The sequence below is a fragment of the Choristoneura fumiferana genome, chromosome 29 (assembly GCF_025370935.1).
Source record: "Choristoneura fumiferana chromosome 29, NRCan_CFum_1, whole genome shotgun sequence".
NCBI classification, from domain to species: Eukaryota; Metazoa; Arthropoda; class Insecta; order Lepidoptera; family Tortricidae; genus Choristoneura; species Choristoneura fumiferana.
In genome coordinates this window covers 9,712,075-9,733,057 of record NC_133500.1, presented here as the reverse complement: position 1 = coordinate 9,733,057, position 20,983 = coordinate 9,712,075, and the positions used below count along the sequence as shown (strand labels likewise).

The 20,983-nt window shown below is 37.7% G+C and overlaps 1 protein-coding gene across 1 annotated transcript in view; it reads left to right on the top strand.

Annotated features, from left to right (window-relative positions):
- sm (heterogeneous nuclear ribonucleoprotein L) overlaps nucleotides 1-20,983 on the top strand; it is a 455,512-nt gene that overhangs the window by 364,456 nt on the left and 70,073 nt on the right. The window contains exon 5 of the mRNA XM_074109858.1: nucleotides 9,918-10,014. Coding sequence (XP_073965959.1) covers nucleotides 9,918-10,014 — 97 coding nt within the window. The remainder of the gene's footprint in view (nucleotides 1-9,917; nucleotides 10,015-20,983) is intronic.

Here is a 20,983-nt window from a genome sequence, read left to right as displayed (position 1 = left end):
CGTCTCGTCGGTGGAAAAGCACATAAATAAAAGACTTATAAAATTAAACCAAAGACAACTCTGCTCTCAAGAGATCTTTGATGTAACGTTGCAATTGCTCCACGGGTCAATGAACCTTGGGAAAGTCAAGTTACAGTTTCAGACGAAACAGACACGGAAACTGCGGTTGTGGGGCTCGAGAGTCGAACCGGCCGCCGGAAAACCGAAGCCGAACTCGCTCTCCGAAAACAAACTTGGTACAACTGACGGTGAACGACGAAACTTTATTTAGAACAACGCTAATCATAATGAATATACTCGTAATAATACGAATAGCAGCAACAACTTAAAGAAAGAAAATATTTATTCGTGACGCCATGGGGAAAAAATAAAAGAAATACGTAAAAGAAAAAATCCTTCAATAAATGATTAAAGGCGTGCCTCATTGAAAAATGTTACTACACATTACATGAATTTTTCCAGAATATGTAAATTAATTATATTACATATTTATGAATTATCCGATTATTATGTAATTAATAAAAATAATTATGAAATTTAATTATGAAAATAGCTTTCAGTTATGTTGCAGTGCCCTACTACAGGGTTTCATGTTTGGGAAATGTTTTAGTGTATGATCCTATGTAGCCATGAAAGCAATGATTGTACGAGTATGATTAAATGATTAAGTAAATATTTAGAAATGTACATATTGCGAAATGGTCCCTGATCTGCAAACTGACGGTCTTGCGAATGGCACTGATCTTTCTTATGACAGTGTTTTCTGAAGTTATCTTTAGTAATTTATAAGTGAAAAAATTATAATTTTAAAATGCAGCAAGTCACATTTTTACTATTTTCGTCATATCTACAGTACAGTAAGGCCAAAACTCTCATCGTCCAGATTTATAAAAAATACGTAAAATAAACTAAGTATCTTTTTTATAAGGGAGCCCTACCCTTACCTACCCCTACCCATAGCCAAAATGGCAAAAACGGAACCCTTATAGTTTCGCCATGTCTGTCTATCTGTTTGTCCATCCGCGGCTTTGCTCAGGGACTATCAATGCTAGAAAGCTGTAATTTTGCACGAATATATATGTAAACTATGCCGACAAAATAATACAAAAAAAAATTACGTAGACGTAAAGTGGGGGTGCTTTTTTTTCTCATCCAACCTTGTAGTGTGGGGTATCGTTGGATAGGTCTTTTAAAACCATTACGGGGTTGCTAAAACGATTTTTCGATTCAGTGATTTTCGCAAAATATTCAACTTTAAAGTGCAAATTTTCATTAAAAAAACGGTGGTTTTCCACGGTGGGTGGAAAAATTTGAAAAAATTCAGGATGGTAGTAAGTATGTCAAACTTACAAGGAAAACTATAACGGTTAAGTTTTCTTGAGAATTATTAGTAGTTTAAGAGTAAATAGCAGCCTAAGGTATAAAATATAACTTTGAATATTCCGTACAAAATACGAAATCCTTAGAAAAATATTACTTATTTTTTTCGTAATGGCTACGGAACGGAACCCTATCTCGGGCGTGTCCGACGCGCTCATGGCCGATTTTTTTCAATATGTGTCAACATCATACCAGTTGAGACGATCTTTGAAAAATATGATTGCACTCAATAATAATAATAATCGTCACTCATAATTAATAAGGCCGTAAATTACCGCAGTACGTCCGCCGTCGTCGGCGGCCGTTTAACGACTGCGTCGTAAACGTCAAGTGTCAGCGCAGGCGCAGAGTCGCTGCGGCTGTTAAAAGTGACACTCTCGTATTAAACAATATTAGCGTCAGCGGGACGGCAAGATACGATGTTCGAATTTTGCACTTTGTAGTATAATAGGGTATGTTCAATAGCACTAATATAGTGCCAGTTTAAAAAAAAACACTGAAAGCACTGGATGAGCTTTTGTTTGGGCCAAATTTATAGTAAGGGTTGTGGTGCGACGGGGAAATGCTCTGTTCTTCCGCGCTATTGGTACGCCCCATAAATTGCCATCAACATCATCAGCCGGAAGACATCCACTGCTGAACAAAGGCATCCCCTTAGAACACCACAATGAACAACGACTCGCCACTTCATCGCCCACAACTCTCACGATGTCGTCAGTCCATCTAGTGGGAGGCCTGCCAACGCTTCGTCTTCCGGTTCATAGTCGCCACTTGAGGACTTTTCTCCTGATTGTGTCCAGTCTGAGGACTGTCTCCAGTATGATGATGATAATCATATCAGCCATAGGACGTCCACTGTTGGACATAGGCCTCCCCCATAGACCTCCAGTTGCCTTGGTTGGAAGCGGCTTGCATCCACCGTGAACCCGCGACTTTAATCAGGTCATCCGGACGGATGGACATCTCGTTGGTGGACGTCCTACGCTGCGCTTGCCGATCCGCGGTCTCCACTCAAGAACTTTTCGGTCCCAGCGACCATCTGTCCAGTAATGGGACGAGTAGAGTGAGCCTAGCAGATGGTTAGCAAAAAGATATAGATCTTGAAAGCTCTCAAGAAAAGCAACCTGCAGTACTTTGGTCACATAATGCGTAATGTAATGATAAATACGACCTACTCCAACTCATCATGTAACGTAAAATCTAGGGAAAGCGACCGCCCGGAAGAACTTCGTGGCTTGAAAATCTCCGGACATGGTTCAACCTTAGCACAAGATCCCTGTTCCGAGCTGCTGTGTCGAAGATAAGAAGAAGAAGATTAAGTAAGCCGGAGATAATAAGGAGACTAGTACTCGATCGCCGCCAAAAAAGCCCCAGATCAAGTGCTTTTATCACTACGAATATTAACTTGATCGCCGTCTCGACCAGCACGTTAGGATTTCTTATTTATAAAACTTCCTCGACAACTCGGGATTAGGCATTCACTCTCATAATTTAAACTATTTTATTGCCCGCCACCCGTACTTTTATATGTCTTTGACTCATTTTAAGTGATTCGCTTCTCAGCATCGTTATTCACTCTTTACTAAAACACGTAAAATAGACCTTGCCTGTTAGATGGTACAGTGTTGATTTCATTACAATTGTGAAAAGAGATGCGTGTTTGCGAAGGCAAGGAAGTCTATTTGATAGCCCCTCTGTACTAATGAAGCCAAGGCTATTTTGACAATAGTTCGAAAATACTCGAATCGTTCGCGGTCGCTAGTTACAATACAGTATAGCAATGACTCTTTATTGTACATCACAAATAGTAAGCGATACAGAAAAGACGTACACGTAGAGAGAAAATTACAAGGAATATTACATTTTTTTTTATTAGGTACTGCTTGATTAAATTAAAACTGAAATTCAGTGACGGACCAAAAAACCTAGTTAATGATCTTTGAAGACTTATTTAATGAATTAGCTTAAATTAATCATTGACGGAGGTGAAATATCGCTAGATGGCGTTAGTATCGTGACGTGAGGTCCGTTTGACGTTTGCTCGTGATTGGTTAAATAACTAAATGAGCCAATCGGAAGCAAACGTCAAACGGAACTCACGTTACTAACGCCATCTAGCGATATTTCACCTCTGTGAAAACCCTAATTAAAGTAAAAATGAGCATGCCTTTAGCTTACTAGCTGTTGCTCGCGACTTCGTGTCCGATCGGTCGCCAATATACGTACAATTTGCTGGAGTATAAACTATACTTTTCATGGTCTCAAATTATCTCCATACCGAATTTTATCTATCATGATCAGAGAAATAACTAACAAACATACCCTACACACTTTCTCATTTATAATATTAGGAAGGATTAGTCGAACAATAAGTGATATACTGATATATAATATAAAAAAAAACCCGTTAATTGTTTCTAAAAAAACTCGGATGTTCCTTTGGCCATTTTATAATCCACGGTTGTATGACAGTTGCCATCGCAACAATATTCGTAAACTGACTTCTAAATACTAGCTTTACCAACTCGACAGTTCTAATAGACACCTAATCGTTTTACGTTTATAGTTTTACATTTATTGTATGATCGAAATGGCACATAAGCCCTTTCGGGAACGGTATCGACGAGTAATGCGAGTAATGTATGCGTGAGTCAGAAAAATAAAAATAAACAAACAGACGAAGCGACTCCGACGATTTACGGCAACAGTTGGCGGTGAAAAAACGCGGCTGGCCGCTGTTACACCGTCGCGTAATGAACGAGACTGCAGGAACGTTTGTATGTGGAGTACTAAGTAAATAATGTTCGAGGGAATTTATTGAATGAGGATATAATTTGCATTAAAACCAATTTAAGATGTTAAATAATATAGAGTAATAAATAATAATAGAGAAGAAAACGAGAAGAAAAAGAAGAGAGAGAGAGACCTGTTTCTGGCTGCTTTGAATGGACTGACTGTCTGTAATAAAAAAATAAGGTTGCGGGTGAGCAAAGTAACTGTTTGTAGTTCATTGATAATGTACCTCCCAAGAGTTACGCCTGATCCAAAAAAATATATATTTATGTTTATTATTGAGTAGGTAAAAAGAAAACACAATTTAAGACTAAAAACAATCTGAAACTGAGAGACAAGACAAGACTGGCGAGACAAGCTAGAGCTGTAGTAGTACACGGCCTCATGTTAGCAACCATCAATATATGACCTATTTAATGCGAATCCACGTACATGAATTACAGGCCGTGCCTTACTAACAATCTATGGACTGAGAAATAAGAATAATAATATTGTTATTATTATTCGGGCTATTCGTTATTGCCGATCATGATACCTATCAAACAGTACAAGAGTATGCGTACTACATAGGAGAGTTGAAAAAGAGCAAAGGCCGTCCAACTTTGGACCAAAAATAACAAAAGAGCTTAGAGTCTAAGACAATTGTCTAAGCCTTAGACAATTGTATCACCGCTAACGATTAATGAGAGACGAATAGTTTTGGAAACTAGACCAACTCGACGCCTTGACGTGGTATGTGACGTGTCGTATTTCTCGCGGGTAGTGTGAATGAATAGTCAGCGATCCAAATAAATGTATGTTTCTCATTGCCACGTGCGGGATCTAAGTGTATGCGTTTTTCATGTTATGTTTATTATATTTTCCCTTCAAAATTCTCAGTTTATGTGATTTGTTCTTTGAAATAGACTACAGTTCCGGAAAGTGTGCAATATCAGAAAGAGTACATTTTGGGAAATGTACGTTTTTATAAGTGCACACTTCTGAAAGGTTTACTATTGGAGACTGTAGATTGTTTTAAGAATTATCGTATGCCCCGGAAGTCTGTTTCGAGAAGGTGAAGGACTAGTCCATAGGTGGATATAAAAAAAGTTAAAAATAAATTACATGTGCTCGTTACGGTGTGATACGATTCCTCGAAACGCGAAGGTCGTTCCGTAGCATCGACCCGGCAGACCGAAAGAAATGCGCTTATAGAATACCATACGTTACGTACCATTTAACATGATGTATTAACAAATTATGCAATAAATTAGCTTTTTCTGACCGCCACTGACGTTGCGAATGCAAATTGTTTTCTGGTTGATATTGAGATATTAGATCGTGACTTGAGTAATGTTGTACAAGTAGTTTTTTTTTTAGTAAATGTCATGTTTGTTTTAGTTACTGCTCAAAGTCGCACGTTATTGAGGTAAGAAATCTCATATTTTGTAAGTAGTTTTTCATTGTAAGAGAACCGCATAGAATTTAAAAACTGACTTCAATAAAAGACACAAGGTCAATTTACATTTTAAACTAGCTTATGCCCGCGTGTTCGCTCCTTTTGGATGAATAAAAAAAGTAATAGAAGTATTTTGTTATCACTCCGTGAAAATTTGGAATTTGTCTGTCAGTCCATTACTTAGTTAGTCACATAGTTAGTCAGTCACGTGGCTCTTTTATACTCGTACAAAGATTCTTAAATAGACAAATCTGAGACTATGGATGCGTGGATATTTGTATTAAATATGGTAGAACAGTTGAACGGCAAACAAAGGGAACGATGTGCGTCTATATAGTTATTTTGAAATAGTTGCGAAATTATTTCATAATTTGTCCATACCATATCCGATAATTATATGCCATCAAGTTTAATAGAATTGGCTGGCATTAATTTCGTGGAAACGAAAAAAAAAACCCTTCTTAATGACTGTCAATGCATGTCTGCCAAATTTTAAATCTCTGGCACCCAGTGATTTAGACTGTGCGTTGTCTATCGGGCAGTCGCGTTACTCTTTCAGAACTAAAAAAATATGTTTATTATGATTGTTTAATGTGTAGATCATAGATATTCTAGCCAGACCGTTAGTCTAATCTAATTAATTTGGCCATCCTAGAATCTAGATCGTACGCAAATTAAGTTTTTTACAGGCCCACTCGAAGCATTAATCTTAAACGTTTTATGATGGATCGTGTTGATTCAACAACAGATTTATTACATCTCTGAGATGAGACTCTTAAATTAAATATAATAAAATAGCATCTCTCAGTCGGGAGACTTATGGCTTCGCGTTGTGAATTTACGTCTTCACTAACCGTTCTTTCATTTCACTCGTTGAAAGGTTGTTTCATTTTTTTTCTCGATCGTTTGCTTTAGTTTATATGTTGTTTTTAGTGATAGAACTGAACGGGCATAAGTAGCAGCTAACTCTGTATGAAAAGTTTTTTGTCTCTATCTATGTACATATTTATATCAGTAAAATTTACCATACATTGCGGAAATTGTTAGATAAGATTTGTACCTACATGAAGACGGGCTCTGCTAACACTGGACTATACTCGGTTTGAATAGGTATTTAACTAAATGTAAACAAACTTCAGCTGCCAGATATTATGGTACATTCACAGGATTTTGACTTTATTACATACCGTATAAGGTAATTAGCTTAATTTGTCCATCAAAATGCACATGTCATTATTTTTAATTAAACTAGACTAGTGTATTTCAATGCAGAAATTACATATTTAGAAGGAAATCCGTTAATTCAAAATTCTGACAATGTAAATAAAATTGTTTTGTTTAGGCGTCAGGCTTCAAATGAAAGAGACCTATCCAGACCAAGTGTAGTTTTTTTTTCGTTAAAATAGTCGCTACAAATATCACAGACATATTATCTAGTTATCCGTAATTCTTCTTCACTTGAACTACCAATCTTTTCAGGAGTAGCTATCGTTTAATCCGACATGTTCCAGCCATCTGGTGCCTCTCTTAAACTCATTTCGTTCAATCGGTCAAGCGCGAGATCGGATTGTGTCGTTTAAGACTATTGGATGTTTCAAGTATCATTTCTTAACTGCTACAAATACGCTGCTGTACATATGTAAGAAAAATTACCATACATTGCTTGTTAGATGAGATTTGTACTACATTAAGACGGGCTCTGCTAACACTGGACATGCTCGGTTTGAATAGGTAGTTAACCAAATGTAAACAAGCTTCAGCTGCCAGATTTGGTACATTCAAGGTTTTATTTTACTTTACTTTGTAATATTTATAGTATAATGCTATACTTTTAGATAGTTCAATGGGGCTTGGTATTCGGTTATCATTTAGTTTTACCTCCAGACCAAGTGTAGTTTTTAAAATAGTCGCCAAATATCACAGACATATTATCGGTAGCTATCGTTTAATCCGACATGTTCCAGCCATCTGGTGCCTCTCTTAAACTCATTTCGTTCAATCGGTCAAGCGCGAGACGGATTGTGTCGTTTGAGACGCACTGACAACAGGTTCATTTCAAAATTTCTACAAATAGCAGCTGTATGTATGTAAGACACAGGCTCTTTCCTTGGTTATGCAGTCTGCTCTTTATAGGTGGTCCTTTATGGTCATCCTTAAATTCAATCAATTAGTTAAATGAATAAGCAAGCTCCTGTTTCCTGAACTCGTAAGGGTTTTATTTAAAGTACTTGTAATATTTATAGTATAATACTAGCTTTTGGCCGCGGCTCCGCCCGCGTGGTATTCGGTTATCGCGCGTTGTTCCTCGGGTGTTTTTGATGGGTTCAGTTCTACGACAAGCCAAAATACTACGCCCCATTGCCCGCTTGTTGGCAAACTGGCAAACGTTGAACCTTTGTTTGTTTTTCAATGTTATAACTTGCCTAATAAAATTTCTAATATTATTAGGGTTACGCTCCATTCCCGCTGGACCCCAAAAGCGCGGACCCATCACCCGACGCCCGTCCAATAACGGGACTATAGATTTTCAATAAGGAACTTCGCAAAAATGAAAAGTTAAACGGTAATATAATATGTAAAACTTGAGATTTTGGTGAAATAATTTAGCATCTTCTTTGGCTGTGGGTTTATTCAAATGAGTTTAAGTTTTGGACTGCGGTTAGGGAGGTAGCGTCTGGTGTGAGGCGCGGAGGGAGTAAAGGCGTGCACAATTCTTATGTTTTTCTGGGTAGTGTTTTTTTTTGTAAATTGTTTATAAGGAATATTAGCTCTATATTAATGAAATGACAGACTGGCTGCCCGTGGTACCATATTTATTTTCCCAACAAAAGATTATTTTTGGTGTCGCCATCGATAAATCGAGTGCGTGAAAGAGCTAGGCGAAGTTTAAATTTTAGAATAAGCTGAATATACAACGTGTCTACGTGTTTCTGTTAGAGTTCCTTATAAGAAATGTCATAATATTGGAAATTATTTGATTATATGAATATATAAAAAATCTTTTTACTATAAAATAATGTATATGTTCTGAAGTATTAACGTAAATCAATAATTTCTATTTAATTCTTTGGCGTTTGATATGAGACTTAGTTCATAGGTTAATAAAGAATAATCGAATCAACATCTATTCAACTTCGTCCAGATGGTAGAGACACGTTGTATAGTATTAAAATAAAATTGGGTGATAGTTTTTTAAAACAATCGATAGTTTGAAAAGTTTTGATAATAAGGTACATAGGCGTAAAAAGGAGGTATATTTTTCCCATTTCGGTCCCAGAACGTAATTTTTTTTTTAATAAATGTGATTTTTTAGAAACTTTTACTGTTCGTTAAAACACCCGCAAAATATGTTAAAGGATCAAACTAGTTACAATCGCTCGCACTGCCGCTCCGCCTTCACCCTAATTTTATGAAATGACGTTCGACACTGCTCAAAACTTTGCACAGCTAATTCAGCACTTTAATCCCGTCGCATTACGATCGGTATTCCAACGACACGACCGACCACGCCCGAGTGGCAGCGATTTGAATAATAGCAATGTCCCAGCTTAATAACAGTTTTTATGTCCCTTTTAATCTTATTGAGATTATATTGTGAGATTTGTTCGCTGCTTCTAGAAAATTGAGTTTTTATTTGGAACGCTTCATTTGATCACAGTTTGACTTAAGTTTAGGGTTTAATTTGATAGTCTTTCTGTCTGCGTTAAAAAAATGTTGTTTATTTTTTGTTCCATGTACAGTTTTTACTATTGAAATTAATAAGGATTGAAGGGAGTATTATGAGCATTTATAAATCAAATGAGCTAACGTTTCCATCTCAACTTTATCTGCTATTGCTATATCATTTAATATAATAAATCTGTTTTAAAAAAAAATATACCTCGTTGAGTTTCTTGCCGGATTCTTCTGAACAAAGTTTTTCCGAACTGGTGGTAGATTTTTTTTGACATTCATAAGTGCTTGTTATAGCCTAAATTGAATAAAGATATTTTGACTTTGACTTATACTAATGTTATACCACTACAGTCCAGGTCAAAGATATTTTTACACTTTAGTACCTTGTCACTATATGCCTTCTGACAAATTTATACAAAAGTTCGAACACGAAGTGACAGCGACAACGTAGTAAAGTGTAAACATGTCTTTGAACTATACTCAAATTATATCTTTTATCGTAAATATATTTTTGAAGTAAAAGAAAAACACATTTTCGTGTGATTTTTTGTTATGTTTTTAAAATATGTTTGTTTAAGTACTGTCGTGTAGGTACCTCCATTGTAATATACACCTTAACCCATTGCCACAAGTTTGAAAGTGTGGAGTCGGCGACGCGAGCAAAGGACGCACTTCACGGCTGCGACATATACTCAGGATGTTGCACTCTGAAAATTGAATATGCTAAGGTGAGTGTACTATTAAGAGACTTGTACAGTCGACTTCTTATATTTCTGAGCAAAATGTTTATCAAAAAATATGTGATTCCGATTACGGCTCTATTCTAACGGCGTAAAAGCTTTTTAGATGGTTTTGATTGAATTTTTGCCCAGAAGTGAAAGAATTTGACCTATCTTTGGTATTATCCTCGTATATCTTCGTTGTTATGTGTCTTTCTTGCTCTGGGTTGTTTTAACTAGAACACAATGCAAAAAACAACAAAAAAATGCTGGGGCCGGGCATCGAACCCAGGTGTTCATCAACGCAAGCGAAACCAATTATACTAACCGGACCATTATTCTCCTGATTGGCTGGCTAAAATTCTCACGCCACGCGACTAGTGTATGTATGTCTGTCAGTAGAGACGTCGGAATCAAGGGTTGGTAACCGATAACGGGCACTCTGCAAACACCGCCGCCACTTACCGTAGCGGTGTACGGTTACTGACGGATGGACAAATATACCCGGGCCGGCGGTATTTATTACACCTATAACGACGTCTTTGAAATATTGATGTGATGACGATGAAGTGTAGAAAGTGTATAAAAAAGGCATCCGGGTATTATTACAAAGTTCTAAACTTTTCTTTTTTTTTTAATTACCATTTACCTAATAGTTTTAAATGAATTTTCAATATAACGCAATACAGTTCATAAACAGAATAAAAGATTAGGATATGTATAACTAAAACATTTTTTAAACTACATTTGAAATTTACCACGAGATCTATTGCGAAGTAAAACATTGTGAGAAAACCTGTATAAGATTTGTTTTTTGGAATCTTTTTTTCATTTTTATTCCAAATCCAAATTTTTTGTTACTTTTACGGTCATCCCATAGAATCCATATCGAAAATAGAAACTGAAATACAGATGCATAGAAAAACCAGAAAAATAAGACCAGTGCTATACTCTTACACCTGCGAAGCAATTCAATGTTGTCTGTAAAGTTACTAATCTGCAGTGGGCCTTTGTGGGGACTATAACCCAAGCTCTCTTATTCTGAGTTGAAGCCAAACCTTGAGACGCATAGTTGTGAAAGTATATCACGATATGGTAATTTCAAAAGCTGGCACGAAATGGTTGTCGCGAGCGAAGCCGTGCGTGAAGACAAGTTAAAAATAACAGTGAGAAGGCATTAAAGATGCTTACGTTCTGCCTTTATAATGTGATTTTTCTGCGAAACCATTACAAGTGATCGAAGGATTCCATATAAAATACGTTCTATTCTGAGAATGGAACATGGAATATTGGATTCTTTGGTTGCTACGGCGTAGACAACGCGTAGGCCTCGAAGCAACGCCTACGGGCGTAGCGCTGCTACGACCGTTCGTAGCGTGCGTTATATTTTCCAAGTCAAGAATAGCTAAGATACTTAAATATGACAAAGTGCTTATTATTATGATATTGTCAAATTATTCCGGAATAATTCAATGGTGTGTGTGAATTTCCCAATCTGCACAGGGCCCGTAAGGGAACTATGGCCCAAGCGCTCTCATTCTGACAGGACACCTGTGCCCAACAGTAGGACGTGTATCGGCTGCTATGACAATTGTAGTCACGCTGCGCCAATCAATTGAAAAAAAAAAACACTAACCACATTTAAAAATCCTCGGACACAGTGTTCAGTCCAACTAATTCAATTATCTACTTGTAATGTTTCTGATCAATTTTATAACTTGTTGTAGATACCGTACCCTATTTGCACCTCGTTCTTTACAATATGCCCGTTGTAAAGTTACAAAGCCCTCGTTCCTATAACAACGCGTGTAAAGCGTGTATTCAGCTTAAAATGCTCGCTAAACGGCCATCTTTTGTCGCCATTACAGAGTACAATGAACGTCACGTTTGCTGACATCAATCATGTTTTGGCTGGGGAGTATCAATGGAAGGTTTTTGTTGTATCTTGAATTTCGGTAGCTTGTTTCATAAAAAAATGCTGCTGATTATGCTTTTTTGTTGTATTTTAATTTAGTCTACTGTATACATATCGGTTAAAGTTGAGACTGGTAGAAATTAGTGAAAATTTGGTTAAAAGAAATAAATTCTTGTTACGTATTTATTTAATAAGTTTGTGTCGAAAAAACATTTTTATAAGCTTTTTTGCTGGCATTGTTTTTTTGTTGATTGTGCTTACATTTTCATCTAAAAAAACTAGAAGTGGTCAAAATGAACTTGAAAGACAACAACATCAGCAAACAGGTTGCAGGTGGTAGGACCTTGTGCAAGGTCCGCCCGGATTGCTACCACCATCTTGCTCGCTAATCCTGCCGTGAAATAGCAGTGCTTGCACTGTTGTGTTTCGGCGTGGAGAGTAAGACAACCGGTGAAATTACTGGCACTTGAGGAGGTATCCCATCTTAGGCCTCTAGGTTGGCAACGCATCTGCAATCCCCCTGTTGCTGCAGGTGTCTATGGGCGGTGGTGATCTCTTACCATCAGGAGACCCACTTGCTCGTTTGCCATCCACTCGAATAAAAAAATAAATAAAAAAAATGGCAAGTTTAATGATTTCTGGTGAAAAGATAATTCTGGAGGGCGCGTGCTAAACTAATAAAAATAATATTACTTTTTAATCGTATGTAATTAATTAGGTTTGAGGAAAAACAACTGAAATTGCGAAAAATTCTCCGATATTTTTTTTATTCGACTGGATGGAAAACGAGCAAGTAGGTCTCCTGATGGTAAGAGATCACCACCGCCCATAGACACCCACAAAACGTACACTACTACTAATGGAAAGAAGAATTAAAGAATTCACGTTTATTTCTTCGGACTTGTTAATGTAGTAAAGTTAAGCGGAGATCCGTATCAATGAAATACATTGCATTGTTAATTTTATGATTTAAATTCGGGTTTTGTTCCGCGTACCTTGATTTTTCGGTCGTCTCGTGATCATGGCGCATGCAACTGTGCCGAAATATCGAGCTTCTCTAAAATCAAGGTCATCATCATCATCATCATCCCAGCCTATATACGTCCCACTGCTGGGCACAGGCCTCCTCTCAGAACAAGAGGGCTTGGGCCATAGTTCCCACGCGGGCCCAGTGCGGATTGGGAACTTCACACGCACCATTGAATTGCTTCGCAGGTTTGTGCAGGTTTCCTCACGATGTTTTCCTTCACCGCATAGCTCGTGGTAAATTTCAAATGTAATTCCGCACATGAATTTCGAAAAACTCAGAGGTGCGAGCCGGGGTTTGAACCCACGACCCTCTGTTTGAGAGGCAATAGGTCAAACCACTAGGCCACCACGGCTCTCAAAATCAAGGTACGCGGAACAAAACCCTAATTGAAATCATAAAATTAGTAATGACCGCCATAGTCTAAAACATTGTATTGCATTGTTAGTTCTAGATGAAACTAACAAAGGTTTTTAAAAAGGTGCAGGTCTTACCCTGACTCCGAAACGATATATTAAGGTATGTAACACGGCCCCTGGTTTGTCCATTGTGATGTTAACCTGCGCGCCGCGGGTCATCGGCTCGGCTCTATAGAGCCCTAACAAATGAGGGTTCCGTGTCGAACAAGGGTACGACTTGTGGTGGTACAAGTGGAGGTTATTTAGGATACGCGTTGCTTGTGTTAAAACTGGCCCAACCTAAGAATTTCGTTTATCTCTTCAAGGCTTTACAAGCGACTTTGAATACTCTTTTTTTTTACTTCTAACCGACCTGTGTGAACCGACACGCACACACACATAAATAGTCATAAACTTTCACCTTTATTAAATAAGTAGGAGGATTAGGACAGCACAAATTGGTGTAAAGCCTATAACGGCCCGCCCGTGGTAAAAAGTTTTATGTTTCAAAGGGACTAAATTTAAACAATTATTTATTTTAAACAATTAATTTCATTGATCAGAGTTTATCTATGATTCTACGGAGAAAAACAAATCTAGGTTGTAACAAGAAGCGTTAAAATAGCTTTACACACTGGTGCCACTTTAGGGGTAAATTCAGAAAGGGCTAAAATTTAGAAAAAAAGTACAAAAACAGGTATAAAACTGTTACAGACTTACAGATAACAGAAAAAAATTATGAGGTCACGTAGGAATTTTCCGTATTGTAGGTATGTATGTAAACTCTTTATTGTACAAACGAAAAGAAACAAAATACAATTGACAAACTTTCTAATTGTCATGTTGTGTAATTGTTTCTAATTTGTAATTGTTGTTTCTTGTTGTTGTTTGTAATTGTTTAGAAAAGTACAGAACTCTCTCTATACGAATTTGAGTCGCACTTGTCTTTTTTTAGGGTTCCGTACTTCAAAAGGAAAAAACGGAACACTTATAGATCACTTTTTGTCCGTCTGTCTGTCTGTCTGTCAGTCTGTCAAGACCCTTTTTCTCGGGAACGCGTGGAGATATCAAGCTGTAATTTATCAAATACTCTGTCCCTCGAAGCTGTGAAAAAATTAAACTTCTAAGCCAAGGCAATCAAAAGATGCAGCTATTTATGCTGAAAATTTCCGCAAATTTTCGAAACTCGCAATGGAGTCAAAACCTACAGGGTACTTCCCGTGAACTCAGAATCCAACCAGAAAACCAACTAGAAAAGTCTGAAAATCTTCATTTTTTATGTCTGTCTGTATATATCAATGACCAATATAATCTTACCCCACACTGCGTACACTTTGCTTAAGAGTAGGACTCTGCATACACTGGATGTATGAAATCACTCGGAAATAGCGAGAAATATCTTCAAGTCAAGACACGATTCCCGTTTACTTACATATCCACTAAATGTGTACGGAACCCTCGGTGCGCGAGTTCGACTCGCACTTGCCCGGTGTTTTTCTTGTGCAACTCTGACGCAGCAGGGCTACTACGAAACTCGAAAATCGAAGTTCGTATCGTACCGTCCCTCTCGCTCTCGTATTAAATAGTCTAAGGGGCTGTTTCACCATCCATTGATTAGCGTTAACCGACGGTTAAATGTGATGCCGTCTCCGTCTATTCGAACAAAACAAATAGAGACGGCATCACACCTAACCGCCAGTTAACTTCGAGTTTCGAGTTTCGTAGTAGCCCTGCAGGCGCAGCGCGGTCACGGCGCCGCCGAAACGTTTTATTTCCTTTTAATCGGAAGTTAACCGCGCTCGTGATTCCTCTTTCGTTCTATTTTTTTGCCATCCTACTTAATAACCAGTTTAGAGAGCGGGACGGCACGAATTGTCGCATTTTTTTTTTCATACACGTTCTTGTCAATTTAGGTAGTAAGGTAATAGTATAGTATAGTAGGTAGTTTTCAGTGAAACACTTGTAGACGAGTCTTTAAAAAACTGGACAAGCTCGAGTCTGAATCGCACTCGAAAAGTTTTTTTATCACGTTGCGTTACAAAATACTTCAGTTTCTTATTAAATATAATGACCCGGATAACTCACGTCTTAAATCCAGTTTAGCTCGACATGTTTCGGACTAATCCGTAGCCCTTCGTCTTCGGAGCAACGCGACTCAGCGCAGCAGCCGCTGACATGTCGAGCTAAACTCGATTTAAGACGTGAGTTATCCGGGTCATTGATTGATTGATTGATTGATTGATTGATTAAAACTTTATTTTCACCAAAACACAATATCGAACTACACATAGGTACATTATATTTAATATGAGTGAGTCTCACTGTAGTTCCATGTTCAAAACTTCAGTTTCTTGTACATTTTATCATAGAAAATCTTTATTTTTGTAAAACTAATTGAAAACTGTGCTTGAAAGCTCGTAAGTCATAAAAGGTACGTCATTTTATTGGTTGTTATTATCCGTGTTGCAGGAAGGACGAAAATGTCCTCCAATTAGTCAAAAGATTTCTTTATAGAAATAGAAAAATAATGTTATGTTCTTGTTGTAAATTAATAGCCTATACCGTTATCTTTAGTTCGCTCCCTTGTACCTGTATTACGGCATTACTTGGGTTCCCTAATAAATAAATGGTTCTCCAACAATCGACAAAGACCCGAAACCCCGATGTCAACATCTTTCAAACAAAAGCGCAAATCGTCGTAATCCCCAAACAATAAGGACATTTCGACTTGCCCAATCATAATAACCCCGTCTATGAACTATTGGGACGCGGAATGGGAGTTGGAGTTCGATTGGCGAACGATAATAGGCCCCTGTCGAAACTTGCTCGAGTGAGGTAATGCTCTTTAGATGAGTTCTACTTGGGGCTGAGAAGTGTCGGTCCCGGGCTTTAGACAATACGGATACAGTTCTTGTGCCAAATCTTACTGGCATTGTAAACGGGAAAGTTTGGTGTTGATATGTGAATAGTGTAGGTAATGGACTAAGCAAAATATATAGGATAGAGTAAAATGGAGAAAAAACATTGAAAAGTCCAAGAACCACAAAGTATTGTAGTGCCGCAGAAGAGTGAGTGAGGGAGATGGGAATAGTGTTTCCTACTTTTTGGGCCAAACCTATTGATACGGATTTTAATGCAATTTTGGCACACAGATAGTTTACTTGTTTACGCTAAAAGTTCTCAACGAATTTAGATAAAACTGCCTTGAATTAACACACTAAGGTACACTTTCAACATCAAGTGAATAACGTAGCGTGGCGTGGTGTAAAAATCTGCGGTAGATGATCCGGGTTAAAGAAATGCTCGAGCCCCAAGCGGCACCGTTCAGGGCCGGTCTTTTCGATCTATTAATCGACGTTCGGTCCAAGTTTTAAACGCGACAGATAGTGTTTAAAGTTCCGCAGACTTCGGTAATGGGGGCGCGGTCGCTTCCCTGGAAGATGCCGAATTAGGTTTTATTGGATATATAATTGGATACTTAAGTTTTGTGTCAGTGTGCTTACATTTTCAACCGACTTCAAAAAAAGAGGAGGTTCTCAATTCGTCTGTTTTTTTGTGCGTGTTTGTTACGCGATAACTCCGCCAAATGTGGGCTGAATTTCAAATTTTTTTTTTGTTCTAATGGACTTACTTCTGAGGTGGTCCCATTGTCACCAAGTTAGGATCTGATGATGGGATCTTAGAGATATCGAGGGCAACCCTCAAATTTTAAAAGCACACCTATAGCGGCATATTCAACACCAATTCAAGTATTACCTTTACTGGACCTGATAAAGAAGTTCGCACTCTGTGGAATCGTTGTGAGATGCACTTTGGCTACAAATCACTAAAAACCATTAAAAAAAAACTTTTTAACAAAAAATGGAACCGACTTCATAAACCTTGATAATATTTTTCTGCTAATACTTTGAAGTCGGTGCCTCAGCACGAGCCAGCAGGAGTGATTGAAACCCAATATATAGTATGTAGGTGAGGTAGACGACTATAGTTCCACTCCACCTGGCTCGTGCTGAGGCACCGATTTCAAAGTAGTAGAAAATTAATATCAAGGGTTTGTGAAGTTAAAGTCACAAACAGATGGACCAATTTCGAAGGATTTTTATATACGTAAGCGAGATTCCTCCCCGTGGTTCTTAGCTATGCTTAAAATCGGTTCAGCCATTTTTGTAACATTGAACTTTGAAAGGACCATGTCAAGGGTTTTTCAACCCCCATTTAAAACCCCGTTGGGGGGTGGGTTATTAAAAGTCCTCTTATAAAGACCGGATTTCACTAAAAGACAATAAATAGCCTCTTACAGGTCTCAAACTGATTTCAAGTGCTTTAACTATTAAATCCGTATCATGTCACGCGTCACATCAAGCCCTCCATTCTCGTGTGGAGCTGACGGTGCTCGTCCTAAAGAGCTATTCCGGCTCGAGTGTTAAAGCGTCCTGTTATACGATGCTTGTGTAGCTACGTGTCACGCGGTAGTTGTGCTGGTGACGTTTATACGACTTTAAGGGCTTTTTGTAGCGAAATAGTGTTATTGTGCAATGTCATCGACATGATCATCTTATTATCTCGCTCTATGTGCGTCCTCTCAGAACGAGGGGGCTTGGGGTTCCACTTTCAGTTATCGGATACACTTGAAATTTGGCAACAAGACAATGCAAGTATAGTCAACAAAAAGATACAGTCAGATTAAAATTTCAACAACTTATTTCGTGATAAAGCAAACGAGCACTTGAGACAACTGATAGTGAGTGATTACCGGTTCTTGCTGAAACACGTAATGAAAATTAAAATGAAAATGAATGAAAACAATTTTAAAATAATTTCTGTGAATTTCGTGTCAGACAACAGTTAGAGGTATTCATTTTACCTGTCGAAGGACATGCTTGCGTGACGGTATTAAATGCACTTGTTTACCATTAACGTTTTGCAGAGATTATTGTCACTAATGGTGTTTATTTGTAGCTTCAAAAATTAGGTTTTAAAAACTGTGTTTAAAAATGTAAAAAAAGATGAAAAGTGCAGAGTGCAGACCTAAAGGTGAGATACTCACTGGTTCAGAAACAGTCTATTCACTCTAGCCTTGAAGAGCCCTTGGTTGTATCTATTTGAAAATACCTACACGATGGGAATTCCATCTCCTAGCAATTCGCATCAGGAAAGAAAGCGAACCGTTTCGCTTCGCTCTTTTATTTTCGCAACGTTATCGCTTGTGTCCAACAGCTGATATATTTTCCACACACGCAATACCAACGGCGTAAACCGCTAACACATGTAACTAAGGCCTGTCCACGCGGCGCATACAACCGCAACTCATATATTACACGCGCCGCTACTACGTCGGGGTATTTCACAGCTCTATACAATTCCATGTAGCGAACTTTGAACTTTACACGTTTGTACATAGAGTTTAATTGTGAGTGAACTAAAAATGAGACGTATGACGGTGTTGTGTTGTGGTCTCACTGTTAATGGCTATGCGACTGAAAAAAATAAACTAGAGCATTTTATTTATTTAGAAATATATAGCGCTGTTACAACGTTTTGCAGCCATTTCAAAACACATGTGCATTTATGACATTGAAGAAGCATCGCGCCAGCCGGTAGCGAATTTATATTTGTAATTAGCCCTAGATTTTAGGATTTATTTTAATGAACACATGTAGTGTGCATCTCTATTGACTTAAATAAAAAGTAAATAAATAAATATCATGGGTTACGAAACCAATTGACCTAGTCCAAAACTAAAAGTCTAGTCTAAAACTAACGGATAAACATACTTTTATAGATAAATACATACCTATATTAAACATCCAAGACCCGAGAACAATCATTCGTATTATTCATACACATATCTGCCCCGGCCGGGAGTCGAACCCGGGACCTCAAGCTTCGTAGTCAAGTTCTCTAACCACTTGGACATCCGGTCGTCTAAGTAGCCTTTATGTCTATTTTGATTATCCGTTATGTGTTAGGCCTTCTTCCGGCCTGAAAACACATTTCAGTCTGCTAAAAACTACTCAAAGTGCAAAAAAAATATTCTATGATTCTCTCTTTGACCCATCTCCGTAACAATACTTTACTTAAACAGGTGATAGTGTTGCTTAAACTAATTAACTTTCACCAAGGCACTTATGTCGAAAAACGAAAAAAAACTTTTTAAACCCATACAGAATGTAATGGTTAGCTGATCGACTTACTATGGAAAGGCGAAAAAAAAATCGTTTTACGACTTGCGTTCCTGTTTAAGTAAAGGGTAATCATTTGTTTCCACCATCTATACCGAATTTCATGTCTCTGATCTTAGCGACTGAAATTTTAAAATTTTATCCAGATCCTATTGGGGGGAATATCGGGATAAAAAGTAGCCTATGTGTCATTGCAAACGTCCAGTTATCTCCATACCAAATTTTATTCAAATCCGTTCAGTACCTAGTTTTAGCGTGAAATAATAACAAAACACACGCACGTGCATACACACATATGTTATTTATTAAGAGCGTTTATACCTGCTGAGCTGGCAACGTTGCTTTTTGTTAGTTTTTCTCGATTATTCCATAAAAATTTAAGGAAAATTAAAAATGTGGTCTGATAGAACTCTTCTTAATAGTATGTTAATGTGTCTACTCAAATAATTATTTGTTATAGACTTTTAATAATAATAAAAATGACATTTAATTCAGATTATTATCCATAGTTTGTTAGTTACAAAGCCTTATTTTTATTTATTTTCTTTAAAAAGCGTTAATAAACATTAACTCGTTTTTGAAGAATATAAAAGTCTATCACCAATAATTATTGGAGTAGACACATTAACTTATATATTAGTTCTATCAGACCAAATTTTTAATTTTCATTCAATTTTTATGGAATAATCGAGAAAACCTAACAAAAATGCAACGTTGCCAGCTCAGCAGGTATAAACGCTTTTAAACATTATAGGAAGTAGGATAATATTAGTGGGACTGGGATGTAACGTGTCGGCATCATCATATCAGTCGTAGGACGTCCACTGTTGGACATAGGCCTCCCCCATAGACCTCCAGTCGCTTCGGTTGCGGCCTGCATCCACCGTGTACCCGCGGCTTTAACCAGGTCATCCGTCCATCTCCTTGGTGGACGTCCTACGCTGCGCTTGCCGATCCGCGAGCTGCATTCGAAAAATTTTCGTATTTGGAACATTACGTGTTGTAATGTTTTAAATAATTAAAAAATATCCAAATGTAAATGCAACATCCATACACTTTCGCGTCCGTCACTCGGTTGGATATATTTTAGTGACAACCCGACTCGCTCTCATTCCCACTCGTGTGTGTATGAATAATACATGAACTGACATACTAAAATTATTATTTTGATGGAAACATCCGCCTTACCCGGATTCCGTGAGGGAAATGTTGATATCAGTGATGGGGCTGTGGGACTGCCGACTACGACTAAATGTCGATTAGTCGTACGATTAGTGGAAATTTAATTTCGACGTCCGCGAAGACTTCGTTTAGGCGTTTATCGCTGTCTCATGAGAAAAATACAATTTCCCCAGAAAAAAAGTATGTGTCAGGGAGGGGAGGGACAAATCCGTTAGCCGTTTACAATAATTTAGTCGTCAATAATTTTCGTTTCTCATGCTCTTGTTGATTCCTT